Genomic DNA, 11,637 nt, shown 5'->3' on the forward strand with positions numbered 1-11,637 from the left:
TCACCTGTCCCGGCCCGGCGGGCCCCCGTCACGTCACGTGTTATTGCGGGGGGGGTAGCCCTCTTCACGTGACACTGCTGACCCCACTGCGCGTGCTCCGGTGTCGCTCTTCCCTCATCGGAGGGGTCGCGCGACGGCGGGCGCACCCTTTTCCAACAGCGCATGCGTACTCTTGGCGGCGGGGCGCGGAGCAGCCGCTCTTGTCTCGGGGGGCGGGGCGCTGGTGTCTGTCCCAAGCCCCGCCCCCTTGCATGAGCTTAGCATGAGCCGGGCGGCGGGGAGCCGGCCGCCCAGCTGGGCACCGCGTTCTGCTGTGGGGCCCAGGCTGGGCCCGGGGGGGGCAGCCTGGAGATCCCACCAGCAGGGATGTCAGGAGCCGGCTCGCTGGGCCCAGTCTCTCTGGCAGGGCCATCCCTCCTCCTCCCGCCAAGGTCACCTCCAAAGGAGGGCCTGGCTGGCCAGTGCCTCCGGCATGTCTGCTCCCAGGGGGTGCCCCAGGCGGAGCGGGTCCCTCACTCACTCCTTCCCCGGGCAGGGGGGTGAACCGCCGGGCCACCACCACCACCACTCTGGCGGCTGCCCCAATCCGCCCCACTGCAATCTCACCAGACCGGGCGGGGGGTTTGACAAAATGTCATCTCGCTGCGGCAGGCCGGGATGTCCTTGTGACAAAGCTCACAGTGGGTGAGTTTGTGCCCAAAAGAGGCAGCTTGCAGGGCAGGGAAATGCGAGTCCCCGCTGGTTACTGGGCAGGCCTCTCAGCCACTGGGCTGACGCCGGCCCCGGGCCCAGAATGTGGCATTTAATCCCTTTGCCACTTCCTGCACTTGCCAAGGTGACCATTTCTCGTCATGTTTCTACCTACAAGCAAGAATGACCAATTGGTTAGTCTCTAAGGTGCCACAAGTCCTCCTGTTCTTTCTGCGGATACAGACTAACACGGCTGCTCCTCTGAACCCGGGGTCAGATTTGTCCTGGCAGTTAAGGGGGGGATGCTAATCTCAAATCCTCCAGCTGCTTGTTAGCTGCCAGGAGGTAATAATTTTCCATCCTTCACCCATGTGTCCTGCCCTCCAGAGGAGCAGGAAGCATTTCACACCCATGGAACAGTCTGCACAAGTCCCCTGAGTGGTGCGCTGCTGTCCCCAGCTTGCAGAAAGGGGAAACTGAGGCTCGGAGGGGGAAGTGACTCAGCCAGGGTCACAGCCCCCCCGCTGGAGGTGCGAACAAGAAGCCAGGAGTCCTGGCTCCGAGCCCAGTGCTTGACCCGGACCATCCTGCTTTCACTCAGCTGCCCGGTGGGATGGGGGCTCGGCGCTGTACCTGGCGGGTCTCCCGGCTGGCTCCGCCCCATCAGACTCACGGTCACAAGCACTAAGTGACCCATCCCCGCGGTATCCGGGCGCTGAGCAAAGGGGCCGCAGAAGAGCCTGGCTGGCGAATCACCGCCGGCAGCTCCCGGGCGGGCTGCGCTCCGCGGTGGGCAGGGCTGGGCGCAGACCGCCCCCTGCCCCGGGAAGAGGAAGGGAGAGAGGCCGGTCCTAGCCCCGCTGCGGTGCGGAGCGGGCCCCAGCACCCAGCGCCCCGGAGTCTGCTGGCTGGAGCCTGGCGCACCCGGCGGCCCCCGAGATGGATCTGGACGGGCTCCTGCTGGACGAGGAGGGGGCCTTCTCCCTGAGCGGCTTCCAGGAGTTCACGGTGAGCGTCGCCCCGAGGCTCCCGCCCCCCGGGCCCGCGCCCCCCCCCCGGCTCCCCGGGCCCGCGCCCCCCCCCGGCTCCCCGGGCCCGCGCCCCCCCCAGGCTCCCGGCCCCGCGCCCCCCCCAGGCTCCCGGCCTGCCCCGCCGTCTCCAGCCCCCGGCAGCCCCTCATGTCTGAGTCTGGCCTCCAGCTTAAACACAGAGCGGCAGCCTGGTGGCTTCATGCTTTGTATTTCCTGCCCCAGGAAGCTCTCTGGTTCGGGGGGGAGCCCAGTGTAGTCTTGGCCCTCACGCCGTCCCCTGGCAAGGAGTCCCACGGGCTGACTGGGCCTTGTGTGAAAGCGCTTCCTTGGCTTTGTTTTCAACCCACTTGGGGGACCCCTGGTTCTTGTGTTATGTGACGGGGTAAATAACCCCTCCCGGTTCACTCTCTCCACACCAGTCATCGTCTTGTAGACCTCTCTCAGATCCCCTCAGTATGGCCCGGGACCCAACCCCATGCTGCAGGGATCCCTGAACCTCCAATTGCCTGGGCGGCAGGGGATGGATCACTCGATAATTGCCCTGTGTGGGCGCTGGCCACTGTCAGAGACAGGGCCCGGGGCTGGAGGGACCCTTGGTCAGACCCGGCGTGGATGTTCCTATGTTCTTAGTCGTCTCTCTCCTACAATGAACAGTCCCAGTCTCCTCTTACGTCTCTCCTCCTACGGAAGCTGTTCCATCCCCGAATCGCTTTTGTTGCGCTTGGCCTCTTTGCACCTTTTCCAATTCAAATGTATCTTTTTGAGATGGGGCAGTATTCAAGCTGTGGGCGTATCATGGATTTCTATAGTGACATGGGATTTTCTGGTTTCTGACCTATCCCTTTCTGCCCATGTAATCCCCCCCACCCTCCCATCAGTCCAGGTGCCCGCATGGCACCCGTCACCGTGGTATCTGAGTGCTCGGCAGGAGCACACAGGTCCCTCTAACCCTGAGCCTGCAGTTGGATCCACCTGCCTGCATCCAGTTGCAGGATTGAGGACCCAGCTCATCTTTCTGGGACCAGGGCTGGGTGGTTTGTTCTCATCCTTCCCATCCCGTCTTCAGTTTCTTCCAGGGCACCAGCAGCTGAGCGAGAGGGTGCGGAAGCGCTTGTATTATGGCTGGGACAAAGACTGTAGCCTGGATAATCTCTCCAGCCCGGTGGCAGGTGAGTCGTGCCTGTGTCTGCGAGGACGTGTGCTGAGCCAGGGACTGGAACTAGCTCACGGGCTGAATGAACTCGGCCACCTGCCAAGGCTATATCTACATTTGAGCCGCTGCAGCACTTCAGGGCGGATGGGGGGGGGGTCTCCCAGCGCTGTGCTTAACCCACCTCCCCGCGAGGCGAGGTCGACGGGCGAATTCTTCGGTCGCCGTAGCGCTGGCTGCGCCCGGGGGTAGGTCGGCGTAGGAACGTCCTCCAGAGGGGTGGATTGTTCACAGCCCTGAGTGACGGAGCTGGGTTGACCTCCCTTTTTGCTGCCGGGAAAAGGCTCTGGCCCCCTTTCCCTGGTGCCGCTGTGCGTTGCCCCCCATGCATGCAACGCACAGCGGTACAGGGGTGTTTCTGCAGGAGCGGTGCCCGGCATGTCTCCCTTCTCATTATGATTTATTAGCTGTGTTACGGTAGAGCCTGGAGGCTAAGGCCCACTGTGCTGGGTCTCTGCCCTATCGCTTACTTCTGTGCTAATGCCCCCTGGAATTGCCTCAGTGACCCAGCGGGGGTGGCGTGGCACAAGGGACCCACCAAATTGTGTTTGATAACCAGGGTGTAAATTTCAGAGCTGTTTGGGCCATTCCCCACTGGGTTCTACCACTGCGACTGGGGAGCCCCTGTCTGTCTGTCCTTCTGCCAGCATCTCTGTAAGCACCTGACTACTGAGCGGGGTAACAGATGCTGAACTTGGTGATTGATTTCTGGCTGCCCAGCATGAGACGCCCTCCCAGGGGCTGGTGTCCGAGGGCGGGTGCTCAGCACTGCCTGGCAGGTGTCTCAAGCCAGGCACCAAAAATCACTCTTGAAATCAAGGAAGGGAGTGCAGCCATTCCCCGCTGAGCTGCCTGCCGCTGGGTGGAGGGGTGTTGCTCCTGGCTGGGCGCTGGCGTTGGTTGTGCATTGGGAGGGAATAGATGGGGGTTGGGCGAGGGGGAAGGGTAGTAGTGCTGGGGGGCGGGGGCATTATTGCTGGTGTTAATCCCTGTGCCACTCTGCCTCTGTCCTAGACATCGCCGTCGAGTTGCTCCAGAAAGCCGCTCCCAGCCCCATCCGCAGGCTGCAGAAGAAATACGTTTGCCACGTGTCTCGGTAAGACGCGACCCCTCCTAGCCCGTTGTCAGCAGCCGGAGGCTCCATCGGAGCAGGCGGGGGCCTCTGGTCTGGCTCGACGCTTCGGTGTGGCTACCAGCTGCCTGGATGGGGAGCCTCTTGCCACAGAGCATCCCCACAAACCTGTGGAGTCATGCTTGATTTCAATGGCCCAGCACTGACCTTCTCTGGGCCTTTTCCCTCGTCTGTTCCTGTGATGCCCTCCTGGGTCGAGGGCTGGGGTCTGACCCGGGTCTCTTTCCGACTGAGGTGCGCAGCCGGTCCCTGAGCTATCTGGCAGCGTACGCTGTGCCTGTCTGTCTGGTCTGTATTTCAGCCTGGGGTAGCTCAGCCAGGGCCGCTCCCCGGGGCCCGGTGCTCTCAGGTTTCTGTAGTGCCAACAGTGAGCAATGAGGCTTCGGGGTTTTACACCTTGGCAGGGCAGGGAGCCAGTTCTGTGCAGGCCCATTCCTGTCTGTGCGAGGGATCGAAGGATTTCCTGTCGCAGGCGGAACTACCCTGCCTGGGCCTGGCTGGGGGCGAGTGGGCCCAGAGCCTTGCGGCCGGGCCGCTCTCCCCACTAGAGAAAGCCACGACCCTCGTGAACGCCATAACGCTCGGGGCAGCTCCGCGGGCACAAGCTGGGCCTGTTAGCTCCCAACCAGCGCTCTGCCTGAGGAGCCGGACGCAGCTTCGCCAGCAGGAGGATCCGAGCCCCGTGGCGTGGTCTGCTGGGGGCAGTTAGGGGTGTGCCCACATGCACACAGACACGCTGGCCTTGTTCCACCCAGCAGCAGGCAGTGGTGTCCCCTGCCCGATACGTGGTGGGGATGGGAGCAGCCGGGCTGCCTCAGCGGTGGTGGGACGCTGTGCGTGCCGGGCCGCAGAGGGACCCTAAGTCCTGCTCTTGCCCCGTGGTCACAGGGAAGCCTGCATCTCGCCCTGCTCCATGATGCTGGCTCTGGTTTACATCGAGAGACTCCGGCACCGGAACCCCGAGTACCTACAGCAGATCTCCTCCTCGGACCTCTTCCTGATCTCCATGGTGAGTAGGGCCCGGGGTGGGCTGGGGCTGAGGCTGGGGTGGGCTCTTCCCCGGGGGCTGGGCTGACGGGCGCTGTGCTCCTGGCTTTCAGATGGTTGCCAGCAAGTACCTGTATGACGAAGGAGAGGAGGAGGAGGTGTTCAATGACGAATGGGGCGCAGCCGGCAAGGTGGGGGTGCAGACTGTGAACACGCTGGAGATGAACTTCCTGAGGGCCATTGTAAGTGGTGCTGGTGCCATCGCTGTAGCGCCTGTATCCCGACCCCACTGGCGGGGCCCTCCATGCTGGGGCTGCGCAGACATTTCCCCCCTCACACCCCCCGAGTGAGATCGGGGCCCCGTTGTGCAGGGCACTGCACAGACCCAGAGTGAGACAGTCCCTGCCCGTGGCGCTGTTGACTAGACCAGGCCGGACATGCTTGCTCGGCGTCTGTCTGTCTGGGTGAGAGGCACTGGGCAGAGGAGAAATGGTGCGCCAGGGCGCTGGGGTAGCTCGTAGTGGCTGAGAGTGACCCGGCTAACTAGCAGAGGGCTCTCCTGGGTCTGCTTGGGGCTCTGCCGGGGTGGGAGCTGCACGAGCTCCAGGCTGGGCCTAGCGCTCAGAGTGTCTGTTAGGCTTCCAGGAGGCGTCTGGCCTGGGCAGCCGTGCCAGGGCCTGCGGAGGTGCTGCACTCGGCGGGGCGCTGGGGTGAAATCAGAGGCTGCGTGGAGGGGGATGAGCTGACGGAGGGGGAGAGGGCTTCCTGCCTGGGAGCTGCCAGCCCCTTTCCCAGGGTGCAGCGGGACTGCTTCCCTGGTGCTCCCTGTCCCCATGAGCCATGGGCTTGTCCTGCCTCTGGCCCGCAAAGATAAGACAGACGTGGAGGAATGTGCCTGCTGTGGGCCCCACCCTGCTGTGGGCCCCACCCTGCTGTGGGTCGCTCCAGCCCCAGTCAGCCTGGGCTGGGAACAGCCTGCTCCCTGCGCACGCACACTATACCCCCTAGTTCTGCTGCCCCTGATTGTTGCCTGACCACCCCCCCGCCCCACCCTGGCCAGGAACCCCCTGAGGCTGTTGTCCGTGCAGTGTGCACAGCTGGCTGGCAGGGGGCGCTCCCCGCCTGCCCGAAAGTGCTGGTTCGAGCATCTCAAAGAGCGTCCTGGGCAGCAGAGGGTGCTAACCTGAGGCTGGTTGGGGGGTCGGGGGCTGGCGTGGAGAAGGGGAGATTTGCATGGGGCGCAGGCTGGCAGCGATCCCACACCACGAGGGGGCCAGGGGAGTGGGCAGGCTGAGAAGCACCCCCGCCAGGCCAGGAAATGGGCCAAATGGACCTGGAATTCATCCTCAGATGGCTGCGCAGCCCCTCTTAACCCTGCTCAGTCCATGCTGGGGGCTGGGGAGGCGCCTGGCCTGCTTAGGCTGTTACTGCCACCCTCCCGCCTGACCATTCATTCCCTTCCTGCAGGACTGGAGCCTCTACACTGACCCCAAGGAGCTGTTTGAAGTGCTGAGCTGGCTGGAAGGATGGTAGGTTTTTGGGGCACAGGGTTGGGGGGGGGTGTTCATGGCAGGGGTCTGGCTCTGAGGCAGATATGGCATTTCTGCCCTGCCATACCCGGATCCGCTGGGGTCGGCCAGACCATGCCCTGGGCTCCTCGGTCCCCCCCCTTGCTGCATTCTGCAAACCCCTCCCACCGGCCGAAGCCGTCCCAGGAGCAGGCTGTCGGCTTGCCCAGGGAGCTCTAGGCTGGGCTGGGGTGAGGCCCGCGCTAGTCACAGCTTGTCTGAGGTGGCCTGGATCACCCGGCAACGGAATCCCTTTGGTGTGGGGGGGGGCTCTATGTCCTCTTCCCCTGGTGGGGCTTTGAGGGGAGTCAACATGCCAGGCCCCAGGGCAGAGAGGGGGAAATCAGCTCCTCTTTGGCCTGAGCTCGCCCTGAGCAGAGCCGCACATGGCACCAGTGCAGTTCGGCCGCCAGGGACCTGGGGCTCGTGAGCGGCACCCACGGGCAGAGGCTTTGCCAGGAGGTAGCCACCCATTCTCTGATGGCGGCTGCAGGCCCAGCCCTGGGCAGGGGAGGGTCTGTGCCCAGAGCACACATCTAACTGTGTTCCTTCCCCTCAGCGTGGCAAAGAGACAGGGCACCCAGCGTGGCTGGTTCACCTACACGGACCTGTGTGCCCTGCTGGAGCAGTCCCTCTGGCAGCATGCCCTGGGCCAGTTCTACCAGCAGGTGGTGAAGGTAAGAGCTGGCCAGGCCCCGAGGGCAGAGTAGCCTTCCCGTAAGGGGGCACCATGGGAAGGGGAGAACCAGGGGGCCATGGGCCAGAGCCAGGACCTGGCTATGGGGGATGTCCGTGAGTGCGCTGCCTCCTGCTGGAGGGGATGGGAGCTGCTTTCCAGCAGACAGGTTTTGGGCAGAACATTTTCCATGGAAAATTCCAATTTTTGTTTTTGAGAAACCAGACTCCTGAAAACAGAAGCGTTTTACTTGGAGCTGCTGCCGCAAAGCCTCCTGGGAGATGTAGCTCAGTGGCCGCTTCTGCTTCCGGGACTTCATTTCCCATGATTCATCACAGCCAGCCACTCCCATGATGCCCCACAGGCTCCCCTCTTGGAAGGGCCGGTGGTGCCTCATGGGAAATGTAGTCCGGGGGGCCAACCGATTGAGGGTATTTCGCACAAGGCAGTGCAGCAGCATTTCTGGGAGGAGCTACGAGGCTTTTTGCCAAAATATTTTGGTTTATGAATTTTTGACAAAAAGGAGAAGCGGTTCCTGGGCAAAGTTCGGTGAAAGTGACGATTGTTCCCTCTTCGTCGACCCTCCCCCCGGTTCTGGACCAGGGCTGAGCAGCTTGTGCATTGCTGCCCCCGGCAGCACAGAGCCAGAGGTCAGCATGGGTCACTCCTGCTGGCGGGGGGATGGCGATCTGTCCTTCCCCGCCCCCACCAGCTGCTGGTCAGAGCCTGGCGCAGAGGGCTGCAGCGGAGAGCCCTGGTTCCAGCCCTGACGTCACCTGCATGGCGTTAGCCAGCATCTGGTGTGGCCTTGGCAGTTTTGCTCTGCCGCGGGGTACTGAACTCACTATGAGGGGCACTGGGGAAACTGTCAGTGTGGCTCCCCCCGGGCACGGGCGGGCGTAAGGGGCACTGGGTGACCAGTCTCTCTCCCCACAGCTGGCCTGCTTGCTGGGCGTGATGTACTTGACCGGCATTGCTGCAGTCTTCGCCTCCGTCACCGTGGTGCACCAGGTCGTGTATATGAGGAGTGCCAGCCCCGCTGCCCTCCGGCCTCTGCTGTTCCCCGTGGATGGTGGGCGCCCGCTGTGCTCTGGGGCACCCCTCGCCCCCTGTGTCACTCAGCTGCGAGACCCTGCGCTGGCGCTCCCTGGCCCCCCTTCCCCCTCCTGCTCCGAGAGCAGCTCCCTTTGCCCGGCGGAGAACGAGACGGTGGAGGAGCAGCGCCGCCCTGGTGGCGGGGTGACGGCGACGGCACTGTACCTATGGGGCAGTGTGCTGACGGCACTGTCCTACACAGAGGCCCCAGGCTCTGCTCTGCAGACTGGTCCCCGGCAAGAGCCCCCTCTCGGCCCAACCTGCCTGAAACTCCACAGAGGGTGCAGCACCTGTGAGAGATCCAACCGCACGAGCCCCAGCAGCCCCTTCGCTCCGCTTGCCCCCTTTGGACTCGGCTTGGGCCCCGCTCGCCCGGCGCTCCGCTGCAGTGGCTGCTCGGCCAGCCCCAGCTGGGGCTGGCATCCGTTCGCAGCCCCCAGCCCCCAGGACTGGCCCGACCCCCTGGGGCTGAAGCAGTGCTCCTTGGAGGCAGCCATGAATTTGGGCAGAATCAAGACATTCATCTTCCCCAGCTAGGGCTGCGCAGTGACCCCCCATGGCCCAGCTCGGCCCCTAGAGAGACCCTGGCCTGTGGGGCTGGGAGGGCCAGGCCCCCGCATTAGTTCCAAGCCAGCATTTGTACCCCGTGAGTTGGGCTTCTCTTCACCAGATCCTTCAGGCTTTACTGGGGGACGGCAGCTGTGGGGAGGGTCTAGCTGAGTGCAGGGTGGGGTGTGTGTGTGTGTGTGTGCGTGCGCCTGGGTCTGGCATGGCGGCTATGGGGGGCAGCAAGTCTGCTGGGGGATTAGGGTGCCCCAAAGCAGGGGTGCCAGTCGCCTGCACCCGACTGGTGCCTCCCTGTGAAGTTGGGATCTCGGCCCCCTGCTGCATTGGGCAGCGTGGAGGGTGGGGGGAGCAGGGGTGACACATGAGGCTCTGGGCCCTTGGGCTGCACAATGGAGGGTCCGGGGGAGCAACCCTGAGCAGACTGGGGGGGCAGGGGCACTCTCTGATGGGGCTGTAAGCTCCAGAGGGGAGTCAGGGGTGTGAGTGACGGGGCCTGACTGCTCGGAGTGGATCTGCTGGGCATGGGGAGAAGGGGCTGGTTCTGCTGCCCATCCTCACCTGCCGTGCCAGCACCAGCTCCGCCCAGCACCAGCTCTTTTTACGCGGGATTTTAAACCTGCTTTTCACTCTTTTGTAGATGAAAATCTCTTCCAATAAAGGTAGCTCTGGCCGTGCGCCTGTCTCGGCCTTTCTCCCACCGCTTCTCGTCCCAGCGGGTCCCAGGACAGGGACACTTCCCCCACCACTGAAATGCAGCCACCTCTGAGCAGGGCACGGCAGCTGGTTCACAGCCCCCCAGCAATGCAGTACGGTGTGGGAGGAGGAGCCTGGTAAAGTGGGAGGAGAGGAATTGCCCCAGCTGGACTGGGTCTGGGCCTAACATCTCTGCCATGCAGCAAGGCAGAAAACAGTCCTCCGCTCCCTGCCCCGGCCCCCTGGAGGCTGCCCGAGACCTGGACCATGATTGCTCCTTATCTCCATGGCCCGGATGAAGGATCACCCCCTGTAACGATGCTGGTTCTGCTTAAAGCAGGGTAGTTACAGCCCAAGGCTGGGGTTTCTATGCACACCGAGGCAAACCAAACCAGCCAGAGAGGACTTTGGTTTTACCCTACTGGCTAACCACAAGTCACACAAGCAACTCCAGTTTCCCAGTATCCCCATCAGTGCCACTCGGTATGGGGACAGATGGTTATGAAAACCAATACCCCAGTAAAAGAACAAAGGTTCTCTCGATCCCAAAGGACCAAGCCCCAGACCCTGGTCAATATACAAGTCAGCTCTTACCCACAAATCATGCTGTTGCCAATCCTTTAGCATCTAAAATCTAAAGGTTTATTCATAAAAGGAAAAAGATACAGACGGGAGCTAGAATTGGTGAAATGGAATCAATGACATCCAGTGATGGCCAAGTTCTTGGTTCAGGCTTGTAGCAGGGATGGAATAAATGGCAGGTTCAAATCCAGTCTCTGGAGAACATCCCCAGCTGGGATGGGTCCTTCAGTCCTTGGTTCAAAGCTTCAGTTTGTAGCCAAGTCCCTCCAGAGGTCAAAAGCAGGATTGAAGACAAGATGGAGGAGCTGCAGCAGCTTTGTATAGTCTCTTGCCGTGTGGTCTGTCTTCCTTTATCCCAAGGACAAGCTGCCCATCCCATGGCCTGGAAACACCTCAGAGTCCTGTCCACAGGCAGGTCCCTGCACACCTGGCTGAGTCCCCAGACGTGTCTGCCTTCTCTCAGTGGGTCAGTTGTGTCGCTGATGGTCCTTAATGGGCCATCCAGCAGGCTAGGCAGAGCTGACACCAGCTTGTCTGGGGTGTCCCCCAGAAGCAGAGCACAAGTTTGAACTACAGACAGTACAGAGCCAATATTCATAACTTCAACTACAAAAATGATACACGCAGATAGACAGCATCATCCTAACCAGCCAACCATAACCTCGTCTGAGACACCTCATTTGACCCCCTTTATATAAGATTTGGTGCCATTACAGGACCTTGGTTGCAACCATGTTCTATATGGTCCCAGTTCAAGTCAATAACATGACACCCCGGCCCCCGTTCCAGGTGTGTTCTCTGCCCAGCTGCCTGTGACAGAACCGCGTTCCCTCCCCCTGCCCCCCCCCCGGCTTCACCCCTGCCCTGGCTTCCCCAGGGGAGAGCAGGAGAAAACACGTGACAGATGAGTCACATCACCTAGCGCCCCATGGAGGGGCTGCCCCCACCATGGCACAGCCTGCCAGCCGCCTGCCGTCCCCCTCCTTCCTCCAGGTCTGGGGCAGCAGGGCAGAGCGAGCTGAGCACCACCCCAGGGCATCTGGGTGCGTTGCTTCTGGCCCCCGGGGAGGGACTGGTCCTGTTACATGTCTCTCGTGGAGGGCGGAGAGCATTGGTGCTTAACTGCTAGTAATAGTGACCCCCAAGGGAGAGCCCCCCTGCCTGCAGCATAGTGCCCCCCAGTGTCCCTTCCTGCCATGCTGGAGCCAGCACTGACTGGGAGAGCGCCCCCTAGTGAGCCCCCTAGCTGCTCCCTGCAGCATGGGCCTCCTGGCACCACCACACCGCGATCACTGACTCGGAGAGTGCCCCCTCCTGATCGGTGTCCCATCCAATCACAGTCCCCACTGCCCCCTGCTTAGCATGGGGGGTCCCCAGCATACAGGACTCCCATGGCCTGGCCCCCT

General features: G+C 62.5%; 1 protein-coding gene across 1 annotated transcript; it reads left to right on the plus strand.

Moving 5' to 3' along the window:
* Positions 1-545: 545 nt before the first annotated feature.
* On the plus strand, positions 546-9,078 carry CNPPD1 (cyclin Pas1/PHO80 domain containing 1). The gene is made up of 8 exons (XM_074966993.1): positions 546-1,698; positions 2,788-2,890; positions 3,946-4,027; positions 4,952-5,072; positions 5,164-5,292; positions 6,518-6,579; positions 7,178-7,295; positions 8,231-9,078. The coding sequence occupies exons 1-8, from the start codon at positions 1,630-1,632 to the stop codon at positions 8,924-8,926; spliced, it is 1,380 nt and encodes a 459-aa protein (XP_074823094.1). The 5' UTR covers positions 546-1,629; the 3' UTR covers positions 8,927-9,078.
* Positions 9,079-11,637: the final 2,559 nt, after the last annotated feature.

The sequence above is a fragment of the Natator depressus genome, chromosome 11, assembly GCF_965152275.1.
Source record: "Natator depressus isolate rNatDep1 chromosome 11, rNatDep2.hap1, whole genome shotgun sequence".
NCBI classification, from domain to species: Eukaryota; Metazoa; Chordata; order Testudines; family Cheloniidae; genus Natator; species Natator depressus.

Excerpts from the sequence above, each read along its gene's own strand:
- CNPPD1 (XM_074966993.1), top strand. The coding sequence starts at position 1,630 with ATGGATCTGGACGGGCTCCTGCTGGACGAGGAGGGGGCCTTCTCCCTG. Across the intron at positions 4,028-4,951 it reads TACGTTTGCCACGTGTCTCG|GGAAGCCTGCATCTCGCCCT; the intron begins GTAAGACGCGAC and ends CCGTGGTCACAG. Across the intron at positions 5,293-6,517 it reads TGAACTTCCTGAGGGCCATT|GACTGGAGCCTCTACACTGA; the intron begins GTAAGTGGTGCT and ends CCCTTCCTGCAG.